General features: G+C 43.3%; 1 protein-coding gene across 1 annotated transcript; it reads right to left on the bottom strand.

Moving 5' to 3' along the window:
- Positions 1 to 1,424: 1,424 nt before the first annotated feature.
- On the bottom strand, positions 1,425 to 17,117 carry LOC139638756 (uncharacterized). Its single transcript, XM_071512780.1, has 10 exons — positions 17,028 to 17,117; positions 16,634 to 16,762; positions 15,798 to 15,894; positions 15,313 to 15,416; positions 13,847 to 13,930; positions 13,442 to 13,503; positions 13,229 to 13,330; positions 5,171 to 5,225; positions 2,481 to 2,669; positions 1,425 to 2,285 (listed from the first exon to the last, which is right to left on the bottom strand). Exons 2-10 carry the CDS (start codon positions 16,754 to 16,756, stop codon positions 1,425 to 1,427), a joined length of 1,677 nt encoding a protein of 558 aa, XP_071368881.1. The 5' UTR covers positions 16,757 to 16,762; positions 17,028 to 17,117.
- Between the last annotated feature and the right edge of the window lie 5,201 nt (positions 17,118 to 22,318).

The raw sequence follows: 22,318 nt of genomic DNA, 5'->3' as shown, positions 1-22,318 counted from the left end.
GTCGGCACATTAAAATGAAATGAGATTTGTTTTTGCTGTGACACCCGCTCCATTTAATACATTGTACAATCTCTAATATAGACCTGAGGTGCCACTGTTGTGTGTTGTCCTATCTGTGTCTCTTCCTCTCACATTCTCTTTCCTTCCTTTAGCTCCTCAAGATGCAAATCAAAGACTACAGCATTATAAAACATCAAGAAAGGAGTGCAGAGACGGTGTGGGGGTAGATGCAAGGATGTAAGGGGAGAAAGGGATGGAGTAGAGTTGGCGATGTAAATGGACATGGGGCAGTGAATGGAGTGATGGAGCAGGTCTACGTAGGGATGAAAGAAGGTGAATGGAGAATCCGAGGATGCAAGGGAAAATGAAGAAGGTGCCATGTGTTTCGCATTATAAAGCCTCATGCGGAGGTCGTAAAAAATACCTGGGGTGAAGACAAATGCGAAATATATTTTAGATTCATTAAAACTTACTGTGGAAAAAATGAAGCCATTCACAACCTGGAGAAGGGGCGTCACCATAGGGCCAATGCCAGGTTTCAACATCTCATCCTGGAAGTTTCACAGTTATTCACGTGACTCTAACGACTCATTCATACTCATTCTAGTCGTTGAGGTCACATGAGTCATGTGACCTCAAACAAACCCTTTGAACAAACCCACCCGTTGGCAGGACAGTGGGATGGAAGAGATTTTAACTGCTGCTGTGACATGCTGCCACGAATTATTATGGTTGTGGAAAATTAACATGTATCAGGCCACTATTTTTTTTCAAGTTGCAGTGACTGTGAAATGAATTAAAGCAGCAAGAAAGAGTTGCACTGTTGCAATAAAGAAGACTACACATCAGGAGATATTAAAATCAATAATCAATATTTTCTTTAATGAGTAATATACTGGATTAAGTTGTCATTCATGAAAAATCAGATCAAGTCTAAAAGATAAAACACATGAGGACACATCATGATATGTAACTACAAATAGGTATTAATGGCATAATGATTGAGTGTGTGAAGTAAGTATGTGAAGAGTGGTTAACACAGTTCAAATTAAATTCAAATTAAAGTATTGATTTGTATTAATTAAATTGATTTACATTCATCTTCTTTATATTGTTTTCACTAATAAAAACTGTAACTGTAATTTGATATGGAGTGGCCTTGCATATTTAATACAAAAAAGAGGAATAACAATGCAAATACATGATTATATCGGCAGAAAAATCTTGCGACCTTTGTATCATTTAGGCATTTAGAGCAATCAATCACACATTAAAATTAATTTGTTTCTTTGCATATCCATCTGAGCATCTGAAGCCAAAAGCAGTGCCTGGGAGTAGCTTGCTCAAGGACACTTCAACAAGAAAGCACACACTGGCTATTGCTGGAATTGGATCTGTAACCTTCGGGTTACATGATGGCCTCTCTAGTCCTCTAATGAAAGGATAACTGAGAGGATGCCGTTCAGCTCATCCAAGACTTCCTGCAAATTTCCTGCTGTCTCCCTGATTGATCGGACAAATTGCATGATCTCAGATCTGATTGGATCAGCTTTTGTGTTACACTTGGCCTTATCAGAGGTGGCGTCAGCCTCAGGCTCTACCTCAGAACAGATTTTATCTTTTACCAGTGCTTCCTTTGCCTGTCTAATGTGGTGGATCTCTTTAGCATCCATGGCAATGAAGAAGATATCTGCTGCCACAAACAAACCAGCAAGCATACCTGTTGCAACCTCTGCCACACGAACTGCCCTGGCTGTCTGTGCTGCCGCCCTGCCAATGTTCATCACCTGAACTAGTCGGACCAGTTCAGAAACGCTGCCCACTCCTCTGCCTGCCCTGATGCCAAGCCTTGCCAGGTTTTCATGACTTAAACTGCTGTCCTGAAAGTCAGCAGACTCGCATCTCATCCTGACATTCTCTAAGCCCTCTGTGATCTCCTGGAGCCACATAACCACAGTGCAAATTTTTTCATCAAACTCTTTAATGATGCTTCGGATAGCCTTACGATCAGAGGATTGGTTGACCATATTAGTGATGTTCGAGACACCAGCAGTGGCCCCACCAGCTGCAGCCACCCCTATACCGACCCCGGTGACCACAAGGGAGGCCCCGACAGTGAAGGGGGCCAGAATAAGGCCCACTATGGACGTAATCCCCCCCACTGCCCCGATCACTCCCCCCGTCAAACTGCCAATGGTGGTGCCCTGGTGCACACGCTCCAAACCGTCTGCCACAGCTCTCAGCCTGTTCAAGTTGATCTGAAGTTCCTCCACAGTTGCTTTGCTCTATTCAAGAAACACAGAAAGTGTCAATGAACAAACTGGTAGAAAGAGGAATAGATAGATATTTAAATTTTCTCATCTTTTAAGTTGTCAGTTGATTGAGAGTTGTGTTTTATATGCTGATTAAGTTGTATTTTGTAACACTTGGGAAAAAAGGCTACAGCTGTGATACTAATACAGGAAAGTTGGCAGTCAAACCTTTTTTGAGAGAAAACTAATAATAAAGGGTCTTCCCAGAATCTCGCTGGCTGTTGGTCTTGCGTGAAGGTCTTTACTGAATATGTCACTCAGGAGTTGGCAAAGCTCAGGTGAGTAGTGCTCTGGGAGAGCCGGGTAAGAACCACCCAGTATCTTGGGGATTAGCTTGATTGTGGTCTCCGCTGAGAACTGAAAGAGGATTAATGTTAGGAAATATGGAAAGTTATAAAAGATCAAAAGGACGACAGAAAGAATGAGGTTATATCAAAGTTGGAGTGAAGATCACCTCACTTGAGACAAACGGTGTTTTCACACCTGTAATTTGTTTGCTTTGTTACAAATCAGCGACTAATTTGTTACAATGTTGTAGTTGTGGTTCAGTTCCTTTTCACACAACAATATTTCTAAGCGGACCAAGATTTGTAAACATGAATTGGTCAGAATTTTCATGTGGAAATTCTATTTCCTCGAAAAAAACAAAACAAAAATCACAGGAACACAATGGAGCACAGGTTTGCGCACCAGCAAGGACAGGTTATTTTCTTTGCTGTTATTCTCTGGTTTGTATACCAGTGTTTACCGCATGAACAGAATATTCAATTTGAATGTGAATCAAGGCTGCATCTCAAAAACAATGTGTTGCTGCATTTGATTTGACAAAGACACGCTGTTTCCAGACACCTCTGTAGAAGGTGCGCGCTAATGAGCGCCTACAATGACATTCACCCACCAATTTCTACCCAGAAGATGCATCAGGTAAGCTTGGTTTGGTTCTTTGGATCGGATTGCATTCTCACTAGAAAGGAACTTTGCCAGACTTCGTTTGGAAGCGGACTGAGACCACCCTCTCAAGATGGTCTCGGTCCGCTTGTTTTGGTCTGCACCCCAGTGCAATTGCTGCTTTCATATATGCCCAAACAAACCGAAATTGGGGGGGGAAACGCTCCAGGGTCCAAAATAAAGGCTCCAAATGAACTAGATGTAAAAACGCCCTAAGACAAGACCAAGACCGAGGGTGGTCAAAACAGACCATCAAACTGATAAACTCTTTTCAAACAATGGCAAGAACATTTTTGTATTCTTATTTTAAATTTCTCTTACTTTTTTCGTGAGGTGGACTCGTACGAGTGTGCCACGTCAGATTCACCGAACGCTCGTATCTTCAGAAAACTGACTGCGTAAACATGATGAATTCCACCTGTTCTAAATGAACGCGCGTTCATGAGAATTGTGAATTTGCATAATTGACGCCCCAATAATGCCATATAAGGTTAGGCGCCCGGCCCATATGTCAGGAAACTTCATTCATAAAACTGACAGGAAGACTAAGGAGAAGTCTACCAGCTCTGAGATTGAAGCCCTACTATCAGAAATAAGTCAACCAAAGCATATAATATTTAATATAATTCAATAGTGGAATCAAAGGCCCTGCTAAAGCCAAGGAATAGGGAAAAATAACTCTTGCGTTCCCTTGCGATAAACAACTATAGTATTCCTATACATTTTAGATGAACACCAAATAAATATCACAACAAAGCTATAATTCCCTATAGGAATATTATAGTGATACTACAGAAGACAAAAATACCATGATAAGGTCACTATAAAGTCCCTATCGGAGTATTATAGGAATATTATAGGACTACAGTGATTTTTTCGTTAGGGCACCATCACAGAAATAAAAAAAGAAATGGCTTGACATGAAATTAGATGCAAAAAGCAAGGCGATCCATGACTGCAACAGGAGGGCCAGGAGGAATTCTCCGTTACACAGACAGATGAAAGAATAGGCCTATACCTGCCATAATCGGCGATATGGCAGTGTCAGGTGTTCAGCGATGTCGCCCTGCGACTTGCACCTCAACCTGGTAAGACCTAAAAAAAATAGCCTATAAATCAGATTTATCTCCCTCTATAATGTATTTCTCCCAATACAATCTAACCTTGCCTTTGTCTCATCTGAGTGTTTGTCAAATAACCTGACAATTATTAGTGTTTTTTGTTTTGTCTTTGTATTGAGCGCACTTATAGGCTACTAACCCACATGGATACTTATGAGATTTTATGCGGCTCTGGTAAAATAAATTATGCACTACCTTCTAAGCCACTAAGCCATCAGTGCTCCCTTGCTATTTTTCCTGTTGCTGTAACCACTGTACTGGTTAATCTCAACATGATTATACATTACAGTGTCATTTATATATTCAAACTCAAAATTTCTTCAAAGTGACAGAGATACAATCCATTAGTCAACAACAAAGTTTTTTTTTTGCTTTGGAGAACAGCAGGTTGATTGTACGTGACTCGTACGACAGGTCTGGACCACTCGTACATTTTGTTCGTACATAAGAGAAAATTGTAAATACGAGAAAATTGGTGAATGCGGCAAGTTCTCTTAAATCGCTCGTACGAGTGATGTAAGAACGAATCTGTTCGTACGAGTGGTTCTTGCATGAGGCCCAATCTTCCTAATCAAGTTTAGCCCGCTACAGGAAGAAATCCTCCACTAACTTCAGCCTGCTCAGCCATTTGAAAGAGGTTTAAGCAGTAATTGTCAGGAAAGGATTTCCTGACAAGGAATATAAACAAGCGAAGCAGGGCATAGGAAATTGGAAACTGATATCCGAGACCAAGACAAAGAAAAATTAGGTCCTGAGACCATGAGACCGATAACACTGGGTAATACTCACCGCTAACATCAGAGTACACAGCTCATGGAGTATGCATCCCACTGACCAAATGTCACTGCAAACAAAGCATGTGTCATCATCTTTTTGTTATTGGGACTGTTAAATTGCTGTTGTCAGGTTAAAAACTTGTCTTCAAAAAGTTAGATGTACAGCACCAAAAAGTCAAAAGTTATCAATAATTTAGAAACAGAACAGAAATGCATTTTTGAAAATATATCAAAGTTTTTAAAAGGCTTACATAAATCCTAGGGTCATAAAACGTGTTCGATCTAAAAAGCACCACATGAATCTTCTGGTCAGTAAAAATATAAAAATTACCAAAAGATTAAATTTTTTGTGACAGCAGTGAAATGGAAATGGGGCTGTTCATTTAATTATATTAAAATCTCCTTATTTATAATTCCTGTCTTTTTAAGAGACTTCACGTTGATTAATGTCAACAAAATCAAAACTAGTGTTATTGTTCCATCAAGCTGAAAAATATGAAGACTTTAATTCCAAAATTAGATAGCAATCACTACAAAAGGTGACACCCTCTCTTAGAAAATGAATGATAGTGCAAAATTAAAACATAAGTAACTTTTGAAGTAGAAAGCAATTTAAGTAATTGGCTGTCAAAATAATAATAATAATAATAATAATAATAATAATGATAACAACAATAATAATATTGTTAATAATATTAATAAAACAGTTCATAATATATTTATAATATATTATTATATTTTCGAAGAATATATTTATATAGCACTTTTCTTAACAAAGTTACAAAGTGCTGAACACCAAAAGATTCAAACAATGACATAAAATACAGTATATATATAAAAAAGAAATAGCATGAAAAGACACTAAATAAAAGCCAAGAGAGAAGGACAATAAAACAATTAGAAAAAAGTAATCAATTGTGATTTAAAAGCAGTGACAGACGCAGCCCTTCTAATATTCTCAGGCAGGCCGTTTCATAACTTGGAGGCCCTCACCACAAAAGCTTCTTATTTTGTCTTAAGTGTAGACTTGGGAACTGACAGTTCTAAGATACTGTATATTGTAGCAACCCTGTTCATATGTGTTGTGATTATGCTTACTGTCAGTTATGGCCAGTTATGGGAGATGTTTGTTAGCGAGTTTGTACCTCTCATCTGCTGTCTGTCAATCACCTGTGTTAGGGTGCTGAGTGTTCCTGTTGTTGGTTAGAGGCAGGGGGAGGCGGGTCAAGGAAGTAGGTGATTGGTTGTTGTTATTGTTGTGGTTCCGGCTCGGGGTCTGGGAGAGTTGTTGATACGGCGTGGTTACGGCCGACAGTGACCAAAGTTTATCAAAATAAATGCACTGAATTGCAAGATAATCATTTCTCGTGATTATTCAATGTATCGGTCCTTGACGGGACGCTACATTTGGTGTCAGAAGCAAAGTTTGACAGGCTATTCGTCATCCTGCGTTAGCCATTAGCTTCAGTTAGTCGGCTAGCTGGCTTGTCGAGTTGGGGTTGCACGTGTGGGACATGATGAAGGGGAGCGGAGCGCGCCCGAAGGTTAAGGAGGAAGAGGTGGGAAGCGATTATGCTTTGACGTCGGATCTGGCGAGGGAGTTTGGACGTGCATCAGAACTCAAGCCCCGCTTACGGGAAACAGCCAAGAGACTGGCTGCCGATGCGGGGATGGGCTCTATCGACCCCCAGCAGAGCGGCAAACATCATGCAGATTCCCTCCCTGGTGCGGCGTCGCCAGTGCGCCGTGAAGGCAAGGATTACACACAGACTGTACACGAAGATGGCGGCGCCCATGGCAACCAGGTGCCGGTTAAAACGCCAAAGTACTCCGGTAAGGCGGATTGGGAGGCATTTCATGCCCAATTCGACCTGCTATCGCGGACAGCGGGCTGGTCGGAGGACAATAAAGCTCTACAGTTGGCATTATGCCTTACGGATGAGGCATTAGCATGCTTGTTGCTTCTTAGCCCAGATGAAAGAAGTGACTATGGGGCTTTAGTTGGGGCTCTGCAGCGGCGTTTTGGACATTGTGAACAACCTGGTCTCCTGCGCTCTGAATTGTGTAGCAGGCGCAGGCAACCTGGAGAGCCGCTCTGTGTGTTAGCCAATGACATTGAGACCCTATCAAGGAGGGCATATGCCCACATGCCCCCCGCAGTGCAGAGTGAGCTTGCCAGGGACCAGTTTGTTCAGGCTATAACCCCCAGGGAGCTGCGCATTCAGACCCAACTAGCACACCCCCGTACCCTACAAGAGGCATTGGAGCTGGCTCTGGAAAGAGAGATTGTGGGAGCTGGAACTACGGAGTGCGGACTGAGAGAAAGCAGCCCTATTGTAAGAACTGCAGTGGACAGCAGCCCGGCTCAAGAGAAGCCTGCATGGGTGGCTGAGATGACTGAACTGATCCGTGCTGTATCACTGCAATCATCACACAGTGCCACACGACCTCGACAACGCCCCCTGGTCTGTTGGGGGTGTGGCCAACCCGGCCATCTCCTCAGGCAGTGTCCCAAACATGCTAGTAACCAGGGAAACGGCTCGGGGTCCATATAGATGGGGCGATACGGACCCCTGGCGTTGTGTCCCACACTGCTTCATCACCAACAGGAGGAGCCCAACAGCACAGACGGGGGAGCTGGGCTCTACTCCCCCCTGAAGCAGATGACACCGCAGAGTCCGCGATGGTGGTGGGTTGGACTCATGTTGGGGATTTCTGCCACGTCCCCATCTCCCTGGCTGGGGCCCCATGTACTGCCCTTGTGGACACAGGTTCCACAGCAACACTGATGAGGCCTGACGTTGTTCCAGTGGGGACACAATTGGAACAGACTACAGTGCAGCTGCGGACAGTGACCGGTGAGCTGGCCCCTATGCTAGGAAAGGGGAGGGTGACTCTAAGTGTGGGGGGTCTGTCAGTGAGCTTTCCTGTGTGGGTGGCGGAGGTGCAGGACCCCTGTATACTGGGGTTGGACTTCCTGAGATTTGCGCGCTGCCTGCTGGACCTAGGGGAGAACACATTGAGCTTCCCTGGGGGCCCCACTGTTAAAATGATATCCCCCTCACAAACCCCAAGACCACACCCACTGACTGTGAAAGCCACAGAGACACAATGTCACCATACGAACCCCCCAGCCAAGAGCGATAGTTCCCCACTCCCGAGTTCAGTTGCTCAACAGAGTTGCTCCCCCACCCCTTCAGCACTTGGTAGCCCACCCCTTGTGCCCCACACCCCCACCGATGGACAGCCCCCCTCTCCGGCAACACTCCCCTCTATGTGCTTGGGCCCCCTTCCCTGGTCCAGCCAACCACAATGGAAGAGGTGGATAGATTGTCGGCGGTTAGAGAGATATGGAAACGCAACTGTGACATATTGGAGCCCTGGCAACAAGAAGAGCTGTGGCAGGTGTTGTCTGAATTCAAGGAAATCTTTGCTCTGACGGACAGTGAAGTGGGCTTGACACACCTGGTGCAGCACGAAATAGACACTGGGGACGCACAGCCCATCAAGACGCGTCCCCGCCGTCTTCCCATGGCGCATCAGGAGGCTGCAGACAGTGCGATTGAGGAGATGCAGCAGGCAGGCATCATTGAGCCCTCAGACAGCCCATGGGCTTCGGGGGTTGTGATGGTCCCCAAGAAACGGAGCCCCAAGATGAGATTCTGCGTGGACTACAGACCACTAAACAATGTGACCAGGAAAGACTCATACCCATTGCCCCGCATCGACGAGTCACTGGACCTGGTATCTGGCTCATCCTGGTTCTCCTCACTCGACCTGCGCAGTGGCTACTGGCAGGTACCCCTCAGCCCCGAGGCTAGACCGAAGACGGCCTTCTGTACAAGCAGGGGGTAGTGGCAGTTTCGCGTCCTTAGCTTTGGCCTGTGCAACGCCCCAGCCACGTTTGAGAGACTAATGGACAAGGTGCTGGCTGGCATCCCCCGCCAGGAATGTCTGGTTTATCTGGATGACATCCTGGCTCACGGGAACTCTTTCCAGGCAGCCCTGGGGGCGCTGCGGCAGGTACTTCAGAGAGTGGCAGCAGCAGGTCTGAAGCTCCACCCCGAAAAGTGCTGCTTCATGAGAAAGGAGCTGGAGTTTTTGGGGCACAGACTGGGGGCTGAAGGCATCAGCACTGTGGAGGAGAAGGTGCATGCAGTAAGAGACTGGCCCACCCCCACTGACCAACGACAGCTGAAAAGCTTCCTTGGCCTGGCCTCGTACTACAGAAGATTTGTACGAGGCTTCTCCTGCACAGCCGCCCCCCTGTACCGCCTGCTGCAGAAGGACAGGGGCTTCATCTGGGCGCCGGAGTGCCAGCAGGCCTTCAGCTCTCTCCAGAGGGCATTGACGGAGACCCCCATTCTCACTCCCCCCGACCCCACCTTACCATTTATCCTGGACACGGATGCCAGCAACGTTGGCATGGGTGCGGTGCTGGCTCAGGCGGGGCCAGAAGGGGAGAGAGTGGTGGCGTATTTCAGCAAAACTTTCAACAAAGCTGAGCGCCGCTACTGTGTCACTCGTCGAGAGCTTCTTGCCGTGGTGATGGCGGTAAAACACTTCAAGTACTACCTCTGTGGCCTGCCCTTCACTGTCAGGACCGATCACTCAGCTCTCCAGTGGCTGATGTCTTTTAGGGAACCAGAGGGGCAGGTCGCACGCTGGCTGGAAATGCTGCAGTCCTTTGTCTTCACGGTGGTGCATAGGGCTGGGGCTCGCCATGCCAACGCCGACGCCCTGTCCCGACGCCCCTGTGCTCCAGATGGGTGCCGTTACTGCGAGCGGAGAGAGGCACGAGAGAGAGAGCTCCGTGTGGAGGAGGAGACATGCCCCATGCACGAGGGGAGTGGGCCGGTCTGCCGGGAGATGCAGGTGATTGGCACAGCAGAGTGGAGAGCACAACAGGAGCAGGATGCGGAGCTTCAACCGGTGCTGCAGTGGGTAGAGCCTGGGCAGAGACCACCTTGGGACGAGGTGGCAGGGAGCTCAACTGCAACTAAGGGACTATGGGCAAAGTTTGAGGCTCTGCGTGTGAGTGATGGGGTGCTGCAGAGAGCCTGGAAGGAACCAGCCACAGGAGAGGAAAGGTGGCAGGTGGTGGTCCCCAGAGCACTGAGAGAGGCAGTGCTCAAAACCTCTCATGGTACAACCGGGGCAGGGCATTTTGGAGTCTCCAAAACCCTCCGCCACCTTCGCCAGGGGTTCTACTGGGGGCGGTTCAAAAGGGATGTAGAGGACTTTTGTCGCCGCTGTGACCCCTGTGCAGCCCACAAGGGCCCCCCAGATCAGTCCCATGCCCAGCTCCAGCAGTTGGCGGTGGGGGCCCCGATGGAGAGAGTAGCAGTGGATGTCATGGGCCCGTTTCCCCGCACGGATAGGGGCAACCGTTATGTCCTGGCCGCCATGGACTATTTCACAAAATGGCCGGAAGCATACGCGGTACCAGACCAAGAGGCAGAGACTGTGGTGGAGGCTCTAATGGAGGGCATGTTCAGCAGGTTTGGAGCGGCAGAGACCATTCACAGTGATCAGGGAAGGAACTTCGAGTCACGTGTTTTTGCCACTATGTGTAAGCGTCTGGGCATGCATAAGACTCGGACCACAGCCCTGCATCCTCAGAGTGATGGTCTCGTAGAGCGGTTCAATAGAACCCTAGCACAGCAGCTGGCCATCCTCACCGCAGAGCACCAACGTGACTGGGACACACACCTTCCTCTTGTCCTCATGGCCTACCGGTCAGCTGTTCAGGACTCCACCTCCTGCACACCTGCCCTGCTCATGTTGGGGCGGGAGCTCCGGACACCGGCAGAGGTGGCATTTGGCAAGCCCCCTGACACCCCTGCTGTTCCTCCGGGGCGAGAGTACGCTAGGAGACTCCAAGATCGGATGGAGTCAGCCCACACCTTTGCCCGGGACCAGCTGGGAAAAGCAGGCATGAGACAAAAACAAAATTATGACGTGAGGACCAGGGGGAGGCACTTCCAGGCTGGAGAACTGGTTTGGGTGTATAGCCCACGTAGGAAGAAGGGCCGGTGCCCTAAGCTAGACTGTCACTGGGTGGGGCCTTGTAGGGTATTGTAGAGGATGGGTGAGGTGGTGTACAGAGTCCAGCTGCCACTCCGGGGGAGAAAGGTGGCACTCCACAGAGACAGGTTAGCCCCGTACAGAGGCGACTCGCTTCCCCTTCAGAACCCTGAGCCCATAGCACCCTCACAGAGAGATAATGACTCAAACACCACGCCCAGCCACACACACAGGCCGGGGAGAACTGGCCTCAGACCACCGGTGGACAGAAGCCCCATTCCCCCTGAACAAAATGCTCCAGATTCACTGACTGTGTCCCCCATTCACACACCCCATTCTCCCCTTTCACCACACACAGTCCCCACTGCACAGCGGGGCGGTCCCACTCACCAGGCGGAGCCGCCTGTGTCACTACCTAAACCACAACCTCAGAGACAGAGACGGGCCCCGGGTCACCTCAGAGACTTTGTTTGATCCCTCGGGGCGAGGGACTTTGTAAGGGGGGAGCAGTGTAGCAACCCTGTTCATATGTGTTGTGATTATGCTTACTGTCAGTTATGGCCAGTTATGGGAGATGTTTTGTACTTCTCATCTGCTGTCTGTCAATCACTTGTGTTAGGGTGCTGAGTGTTCCTGTTGTTGGTTAGAGGCAGGGGGAGGCGGGTCAAGGAAGTAAGTGATTGGTTGTTGTTGTGGTTCCGGCTCGGGGTCTGGGAGAGTTGTTGATACGGCGTGGTTACGGCCGACAGTGACCAAAGTTTATCAAAATAAATGCACTGAATTGCAAGATAATCATTTCTCGTGATTATTCAATGTATCGGTCCTTGACGGGACGCTACAATATGTTGGGGCCAAGCCATGTAATTAAGCAATATTACACGAGAGGGTGTGCGTATTACAGGAGAGGGTGATGCTAACCGCATCACTGTCGTGCCAATAATGACGGTAAAGCACACCCTCGAGTGTAATATTGCGATTATACAACAGTTACCAACAAAATAAAAGATATAAACAAAATGTATTCATATTGTGGGGCAATTCGCTCTCAAAATAAAAAACTTTTTGCTAGTGTTATCTCCATTTCCCTGGAAATACATGGGGTCTGACTAATAACTGGAAAACAATCAGTCATGTCAGTAGACTCCTATGTAATGGAACCTAGTTTACTACTCCAGCAAGTAGGCGGAGCCTTAGTAACGACCTAGCAACAGAGACGATTTCTAGTCCCTGTTGAGTCAGCCAGCCAACTTGAGCTAAAGCTTTCTAGAGATCGCGGGATTTCCCAAACTGAATAAATACCACACATATAAACACAAAACTGCCTTGCTAGCTCAATCTTGTTGTAACTAAGATATCTGCTGAAAAAAATAATTTTTCCATGGACAGATTTAGCTACTATGTCCGCGAACTTCACATGTATTTTTAAGCTAGTAGCACCGTGTCACCGACTCACCGGCACAGCTGATGGAGGATGCCAGAGCGTCTGGTAACATCAAGGCTGAACAGAGTTAGCGTAGCGTTATATTTAAATATACTGTATGATAATATGGCAGAGTAATATTTAGTGATGAGCACGGCTAGGTGTGCTGTCATGCTGATTTGATCACGTTCTAAATGTCTAGTTCAATCAGATTGCTTGGTCGGAACTACCTGTTGTATAATATGTGTTACCAAAATGACAAAAGAAATTGCATTTTGAAAAGAAAGTCATAAAATCTGTAATGCAGGGATATTGAATGTGTGCCATGTAGGGCCAGGCGTATGCAGGTTTTCATTCCAACCAAGACAACACTAGGTGATTTCACTGATTAGCACAGCTTCAACCACAGAGGAGGACCTAATCAGTGAAATCATCTGCTGTCGTCTTTGTTTGGAATGAAAACCAGCTACTCTCAGCCCTTCATGGCACATGGTTCAATACACCTGCTATAATGTGTCAAACAGGAAAGGACACTATTTTCTCAACCAGCCAAATTGACACTGACTGTTTTACCTTTTTACCAACTAAGCCGTAGCTGATAAGTCATGGTGCAAAGCTCTTTACCTTTTGGATTTGTACATCCCATCTGTCAAGGTTTCTGGTGCCAAGTAACTTATTGCTCCTTTTCCTGAAGGATTTGAATTAGTGGTTGACGGAGAAGTAGAACTGTGTGAACAAAATATATATTTACAGGATAATAAACAACTGTATCCTAACTGATAAATATATTAATGAAGAATGTAATGAAGTTAGTTTACAAAAAAAATTATACAGTACTTTTCACCAACTTTTCCAAATCCACCCAAGCGCACTGTTCCAAATTCTGTGAGAAATATAGTCTAAAAAAAAGTAAAATCTTAGCTTTAAATTATATATATACACACATATATATACATGTACATATTTACCTTATCTATATAGATATACACATATATATACATGTACATATTTACCTTATCTTTACTGATTAATGCTTAAGTAAACAGTAATAAAGCAGTAATCAACCACATATTATATCCTCCTTATATAATTACTTCTTTAATTACAAATCAAAAACTGCAGTGTTGCTGATTATTGATTTAAATGAATAATTATTACCTCCTCAATATATGTAAAATATTTAAAAAGCAATGGGTTAAGATAGTTAAGATGGTTAACCATCAGTGTGAATGTGTGCAGTACCTTTGGCATCAGGTTTTTGTGAAGTAGACTTTTGTCATGAATGTACTTCATAGCCATACAGATCTGAACGAGCCAGTTCAGTATCTATCACAAAAGGAAGAGTTTGGTCCAAAGTGAAATATTAATGTTACAGGGAACACTCTTCCTGAATGCACTCTCAGTAGGATCCCATGTGTGGTAAGGTAACAACGCCTCCCACTAGCCAATCTTTCAAATAGTATAGCTTGTGTAAAAGAGTTAGTTTGGTAGCTTGCATGCACCCTGACTCTGCCTGCTGAGCCCATGTGTCTCCCTGCTGTGGTCTCTAGTTTCTCACCCTGAGGTAGGTACAGTAGCTATGTCCTCTCATGCTTCTACTCTCTTTTTTTAGACTGGTAACTTCCCTGTTTGTGCCATTGCTGACATCTGCTTTAGGTAGCAGAAGATACTCTGTAGGCTGAGTGAATGCTGGCTGGTGCGTCATTTAGCTGAGGTAATTGTTCTGGTTGTAATCGGCCCGTGATAAGTGAGACTCTGGTAAGTAGGTTGCTTTAGAGCGCCAAGGTTTTGCATTATTGTAGTGTTCGCATGGCACCTTACCAATGCTATTTCCTCTCATAGGTCCCTGCCACCGCTGACAGGAACTCTTTTTATAAATTGCAACTGATTTGTCTGTAAACCAATTGGTATACACAACATTCCCCTACGGAATGGGATAGTCGGAGTGGCGACCATTTGTATGTGTACCGTTCCATAATATAAAACCTCCTTGGTACCGTTGGCCTAGCTTCCGTATAAACCGACTTTCGCCATCGCTTCGCTGTCAGCTGGGAGGCTACTCTAGGATTTTTATACCGATTGAGTTTAATTGCACTATACTGTTGGTAAGTCGTCACATTTTATTCATCTAATTTTAGTCTTATAACATTACAAAGCTAACCCACTCACACTGTGTGGCAGCCGGTGTGACACACTTTATGGCCTTAATGGCCAAACTTATGTTGTCACCATAGAAACTAACCATAGACGCCATTTTTTGGTGTACTAGCCAAAATACCATAGAAAACAGTGGAAAGACAGTTCTATCCATTTGAATTCTGTGACTAAGCCATTCCTTCCTCACCTTCATCCAGTCTCCTTCTGATTTTTTAATACATTACTTTTTTGTTTGGAATCACATCTTTGGGTATTCATACTAGTGCTTAGTGTGTTGCTTGGATTATCTCCTTGGGTGAAATTCCCAAGGTGGTTTACCACCACGTCACATTCACATTTGAAAACAAATGACAAATACTCTTAATTGATCAAGATGCATCTTGTCTGGCCACTGTGGTTTTGACTTGCACACCCCTTACTCTTGCTAGTTTTAATGTTGGTGACCAAGGAATATAAATACATTCTACTGTTGCAGTCATTGTAAGTGACTCTGGATAAAAGCTAAATCAGTTAAATGTAAGAGTAAATTCAAAATGCGTTATGTTGGATACCTGGCACTCCTCAAACTCTTCTCCAGATTCTCTCTTCTGTTTGATCTCTTCAGCAAGGCTCCCTCCCTGACAGTAGTCCATCACTATGTAGTAAATGTCCCCATCTATGAAAAATAGAAGACATAATTTGTGAACATTTTCAAAGCAGTCATCTTCAAGATATTATCACTATGTATAAGATGTTTCTCACTAAAAACAATGAGCCCTTATATGAATTCAAATTTATATTGGTACTGTACATAAGCAAGGATATTAACATCTTATTTTATCAAATGGTTAGATCTCCTGCTATCTGGGGGAGATAACATGAACCTCCGCGTGTGTTACGCTTTCCAGGGAAAAACTGGAAGCCTACACCGGCGCAATGACAATGTATTAAAAAAAAACACCAGTGGATTAAGTGTAATCTTGTCTTAAAACGTACATTTCAAAACATATTCATGAAAAAGGAATAATACACTTTCAATACATTTCTCAAGGCTTACCTTGAAAAGAATTCTTGCTGCTAACAATATGAGGATGGCTTGTTGTCTTGAGGATTTCTATCTCTGCCATTAATTCTGCAACAGCGTTCCTGTGGATCTGTTTAAAACATCACTGGCATAAGAATAGTCTGGCAGAATGGCCTGGTGGTCAGAGCAACAATCACTTCTCAAGCGCGCCCATGATTATCGATCATTCATATGGTTGACTCATTGACAATGAATAGATTTTTAGTTTCACATATTCAAATAAAAAAAATCAAAGACTGCAGGCAAATCCGATTTTTAGGACAGACTGTCCACACTGTTATTTGCAAGTGAGCAGGTCAGATTCGTGTGTTCGGGCACCTTTAAGCTATCTGCATTGGTTGCTGTGGTAACGACATCGGCGGCACTTTCTTCAGATACAAAAAACTGATAATAAAAACAGACCTGGGAGTTAAGTTATACAGATAATTATGACTTGTAGTTGATATCAAATCATCTTGATGTTTTGGGTTTGAATATGTGAAACTAAAATTGAATATTATGCAATGTCAATTGAGAGGTGATTTAATGCTATTTTGTACTTATCAAAGTGGTTTACCCTGCCTCTTCAAATACCCTAATGAAGTATCTATCGCCCATTATATTGAAGGGGGGCAACTAAGTACACTGATCAAATTGATCTTCCCTGGATAAAGAAGGGCTATAAACAGGTTTCCAAAAGATCCTGTCTGGCTTCTTTCAAAGATCCTAAAATCTGCCAAGATTTGATTGTGAGATTTTGGAATGTGTGCATACATGTTTCACATTTTAATATGAAATAAAAGCAAAAAGTACAGGATCTCACCACTTACCTTAGACAAATTGAGCTCTCTTATCAGAAATGTGTCGCCTTCCTTTGTGACTACAACACCATTTTCTGTTTCTCTTTCAAAAATGTAGTCATGCTTCTTAAGGACGCTCTGTTCACTCCCCATTTTTGCCTTGTGACACACACACACATACACACACAACAATTCTTCATTATATTAGGGTTTCATTCTGAAACACCTTGTATCCATTGTGTGGAAAAAAAATGTGACCTGAATTTGATTATTTCAATAATAAAACAAATATCATCGATAGTTTGACAACTTTGTAAGCTATACTATAAAGGAGGGAAGGTTACCTCGTGGATACTAAATTTGCTGGCTGAGTAATCCTTCAGATATGACTCTGGTTAGAGAGTATGGTGGAGACCTAAAGCACCTAGGTTGAGTGGAAATAACTCAGGTCGAGGCGTCTGATGCAGTTGACATCTTTTACTGATGGTGGAATGGGTAGTGTTACCAGTGGTCTGCAATGAACAGAAATTACAAAGACAAAGTACAGGATTTAGTAAAATAATGTCATTACCATAATCTACATAGGGATAATATCAAATAATATCAAACTAAACATTCTTATATGGTTTAAACATTATAAGCTCAGTGACTTGATTCTATCCTGCCACAACTGAAACAGCAGCCTGAAGTAGCTAGCAAGACTTAGAATGGCATTTCCACGATTTGACATAATATCAGATTATTAATCCTCAATTACCGATTACAATTGAAATAAAACAAAAATAATTAAAACTGCAAGCAGTGATGAGCGGGCCCTCGCAGCTGTGTGCAAGTCGGGGTGTGCTGCAGTCGGGGTGTGTTGCAGACGCGGCGTCGTTACCGGACACCGACCGGTCGACGTGGCACACACCATGAAAATTCCATGTAAATCATGTGGTGATTGTCGCACAAGGCTTACTTCCTGTTGCCAGGCGGCCAGCTTTGCATGGCTTAGGTATGTATGGAATATCTACTAATATTTTATATTCTCTCTCTCTCTCTCTCTCTCTCTCTCTCTCTCTCTCTCTCTCTCTCTCTCTCTGTCTCTGTCTCACACAAAATGCACGCGTGCCAAGTAGTGTGAAGTAGATCTGCTGCTTGAATGACACACAGAGGACCCAAAACGTACTTGATCAACGATATCATATTATTTTCGAGGGCTTTAATGCATGATCGGAATGACAGATGAATGGGCTATTTTTTTATTATTCTTATTTTTGTAAAAAAAAAAATAGATCAGGGGCTATTCATAAAACATTCGGGGCTGTAGCCTCGGACGCCCAACAATGCCGCTGCCCCCAATTATGAAGTCACTCCCTTGTGTTTCGAGCAAAAACTGACTGTGATCCCACAGCGGTGTCCTCCTAAAGTGTATGTTACAGAAAAGACGATTTTTGAAATCATCATACCTTAATTAGTAAACTGCCAAAAAATTTTACTGATATCTTGAAAACTGAACGTACGGTAGATCAAAATGTCTAGCTGCAAATAATCTGCTAAATTGACAATGTAGTTTGATCAATCTATAAAAAAAAAGTCTGGACTCTCAAGATGATGTCTGTAAATTGATGATGATTGAATGTGGGGCACTAATACAGTTATAATGTTCTTTCTGAGGCTTGTTGGAGTATCATCGATGACCTATCACTTGACCTGTCCCTTTGTTTCATTTCAGCTTTCCCACACCACCAAAAGGGAAGTCGGTGTAGTGGTTAAGCATAGGGCTTTGGAGCACAAGGTTGGGAGTTCAAGTCCCTGATGAACTGAGCGCATTTTGAAGTTTCATGAAAAGTAAATCAACACTAACTCACATAGTGCAGAAAATTCAAATCAGGTGTTTGGCATCACCTGTCAATGGCTAAATACCCAACCCGTTCTCATACCCAACTCGTCCTATGTTGACGCTTTGTCAAATCCCTTGGCGTCGCTATAACGACACAAAAGGTACCATTTTGCGTCTGTATAGAACGCACCGGGTGTTCCATAGACTCCATGGTAAAACCTCTCGCGGCAGTATTGTACGCCTACACCTTTCTCTCCTAGACCACAGAACACTGTCTAGCCTGCATTTTCTGCCCAAATAAGGGATTCCGTTTTGCTGCATTTCTTTGCTTGAGCTCTTGCTAATATTGATTTTTTCAAAATTGGTTAGTATGGTTGTAGATCAATTTCAAGGCCAAATGGAAAAAAAAAAAATCGCTTGCATTTTACTATTTGATGTCACCTGCTACATAAATAAATTTGGCTCATAACAAGGTATTTCAGTGGCATCTCAATAAACTCCATAAAAGATAGCACTTTATAATGACTGTATTGTTACCTCTACTTTACAATAAGCATAATTTAAACAAAAGAACACAGCCAGGAGTTTAGTTTCTAAACATTGCATAAGGGTCATTATGTGTCAAATCAACCAAATTTCAGGAACTTCGCTGGCTCAAACTTTTGATTTTGATAATTTTCCTCCTGGTGGAAGATATAAATAAATGATGAAAGCCCAAATATTAAAGCTCACTGATCATTATTTACTGAGTTTCCCCCAATTTTGTAGAGTGAGGGTCAAAACGATAATTTTCTCCTATGATTTGGAGCAAGTTTAGGGGTCTAAAAGCGACACTGAGAAAGGTAGCAGCTCCACTATTTTTCTTTTACAGAGAGGCTTGTAGGTAGACTACAAGAATCTGGCAGTTTCAGCACAGCTCTGTCGTTTAGTTACTTTAGAGAGTGAGTAAAGTAAAAGCAAGTCAGCAAAAAATTCATCCTCCATTTGTCTGAAAACTTGCACGCCAAAATAAAACAATATTGTTGTAGTGTGAATGCTTGAGCAATAATGTATCATCATAGTTTATTGTTGTCTTTATAGTTATAGGTCTATGTGAATGGGCCTTAACAACCAAAAATGAAATATAGATGTATACAGAGAAGTGAATCAAGAGTGTTTTTTAAGGTTACCACATGAAACCACGTCCTGTTTTGCATCACAAATGTGTATTATTAGGCAGTGAGAAAGTACATCTGTCACATGTTTATCATTTAGATGTTCCAGATAACCAGAGTTCTAAAGTGTTCTGCAGACAATAAAATAATTCTAAACTAAAGCTAATAAGATGAACAGTAAAAATGCAAATACCTGTCTTAAAATGTCTTTAATCCAAATACTATAACCTTGTCTTTGATGCATGTTTGTCCCAAAAACTCATGTAATGTTCCAGGTTGAATCTTAGAAATCTACTGGACATGCCCATAAACAAGAGTCCAGCATGTAATCACAGGTCCTGATGCTAACATTGGCCTTGTTGACAAGACAACTGTTATCTGCTGCCAAGGACTTTTTCTCCCCCCGCTCTTGTCTCTCTGCTTAGGCTCAGAGGCCATTTCAGGACAACTCTCCCAACCATTACAGTTGTATATATGTTACTCTCCAGGTCAAGGCCTTTCCAAAAATGTCTTCAATTTTGTTCTACGGCAACGTTTAATTTTCATTTTTATCTTTATTATATTGCTGATCAATGATCAATTTTGATTTATACAGCAATAAAGCAACCTGTGAAGAAAAAGGGTTTTGGCTAGAGAATAAATAAATAAATAAATAAATAAGTAAATATGAACTTACAGGAACAGTACATCTTCTACCACATACAATAATTAACATGTGGAGCGCCAAGGCCATAATTATAATATATATTGGGGGGGACACATCCCATTCAAATAGGCTCAAAATGCCCCCCCCCCAATATATTGATATAAACAAGACTATAGGTCAAAACCTAGTAAATGCCTGGACCTTGTATGGGTGTGCCACGTGCCACGGCCGACCAATGGCGTAACTTCATCACTCAGTCAGTCAGTCAGTCAGTCAGTGAGTGACAGACATTCACGTTTATAGGGCTGGCCCCGCTGTTGCGGTCCAGCCAAAAATATAAATAAAAAAAAATTTGCTATGCTACGACAGGCAACCACGCACCACCGTCCGAAATAATCATTAGCAAATGTAATCATAATCATAACTAAACTTAAGAAATTGCCATTATTATTACTACCGGTTCTAGTATTACTGGAGTTCTGCGTGTGGTTTGTCCAAGTGGTACTGCCATACCCCAGCAGAAGCCATTGCTCGACTGCTGTGGGTAGGTAACGTTACAATCAATGTAATTTTGCGCTGGAACTGTAATTGTGGAAATAAATAATATTTTGTACGAGTCTAATCGTCATCAGACCGGTAGACGATGGGTTCTGAGATTGGAAACAAACGTTTTTGGTGAAAACAGGCCGATTTGCGAGTGCTAATCAATCAACCATCACTAACGTTAGCAATCATAGCTAAGTTACCTGGAAAGTAGTCTCGCATAGCCAGACCTATCTCCACACTTCTGGAAAGTTCATTAGCCACACATTCACCCAGCAACCAACAATGGTGCTCACGGGCGTATTCAGCTAACGTTAAGGTCTTTATTATGTTATATTTGTCAGAAAGCCCACGTGAAGTCTGAGCAAAGTGTCAGTCATTTATGTTGCGCTGCATGTGTAATTTATGTAGACAGTAGTAGCTTTGATTTATTGCATATTGGTATAGTATACTGTACAGCTGTACTTGCTTATGATAAATAGAATTTTTAGTGTTTGTTTGATTAAAGTGCTAGCAGTTTTATTACAGTCAGCTTTCATTCACAGTAAGTGTCATCATGAGCAAGAGGAAGCGTGGCAGTGACATTCATCAGTTTTTTGGGCAGCCTCAGAAAAGAAGAAAAGTAAGTTGAGAGCAGTGAGAAAATGAGTACCAGTCAGATGATAGAAGTATACAGTAGTACAAGAGATGAGTCAATGTTTCTTGATATAATAATCATTGCCATTCAGATCAGAAATGGTTAGTAATCCATTCCTTAACATCATGGCAAGAAACACCAGTTGTTTACTGATAATATTTCTTTCATGTTCACTCTGGTGCGTTCAGAGTAAACAGAGAGAGGGATAGAGAGAGCATGAAGATGCCGACAGGGCAGGGAGAGCAGGTGACATGGAGGTGAGTGAGAAAAGGAGCAAATATTGATGGTTAAGACCAAATAATGACATCACAACAGTCTAATCCTAATGTACAGACTTCAAATCTAGAATTTTTATTTTGGGGGGGGTCAGATTTGGTCCCCCCCCAATGTTGACTCCATGGCTACGGCCTTGGAGCAGGGTATTTGTAATAAATACAACAAATGTCAACCAGCTTACTGTATGAAGCTCTAGCTAGCTAAATAGAACAGAATATCCAGCTCTTTCCCTCCCAGGACGTTACTCCTCACCTGGGCAGAATCAACTACTGCTCATTGCTCTGCTGTCCCCTGCACTTTCAGAAAATAATAAGCATTGGTTAAATTGAAAAAACATTAGAGCATCCAAAATAAATATCATGATTGTCACTGACAATCATGGTCATTTGTGACAATTTGTGACATGATAATTACTGACTAATTATTATTTGTCAGTAAGCTAATTGTATAAAGCCTATCTTAAACAAGCTAAATATCAAGCAGAATATAAACTCCTTTGGCTATTTGGCCTGCTAGTTACTCCTCACCTGTGCAGAATCAACTGCTGCTCCCTGCTCCTCCTATTAACAGTGCATGAGAAAGTGTAAAGCGGTGGTAAAATTTAGAGTAAGTAGAAATTGATAAAAGTATCCCTACA

This window comes from Centroberyx affinis, unplaced genomic scaffold (assembly GCF_046629955.1).
Source record: "Centroberyx affinis isolate AG114_WGS23_722 - 3 ecotype Tasmania unplaced genomic scaffold, CSIRO-AGI_Caff_v1 ptg006515l_1, whole genome shotgun sequence".
NCBI lineage: Eukaryota > Metazoa > Chordata > Actinopteri > Beryciformes > Berycidae > Centroberyx > Centroberyx affinis.
Note: the sequence above shows the minus strand (reverse complement) of the source record. Positions and strands in the feature narration are given on the sequence as shown.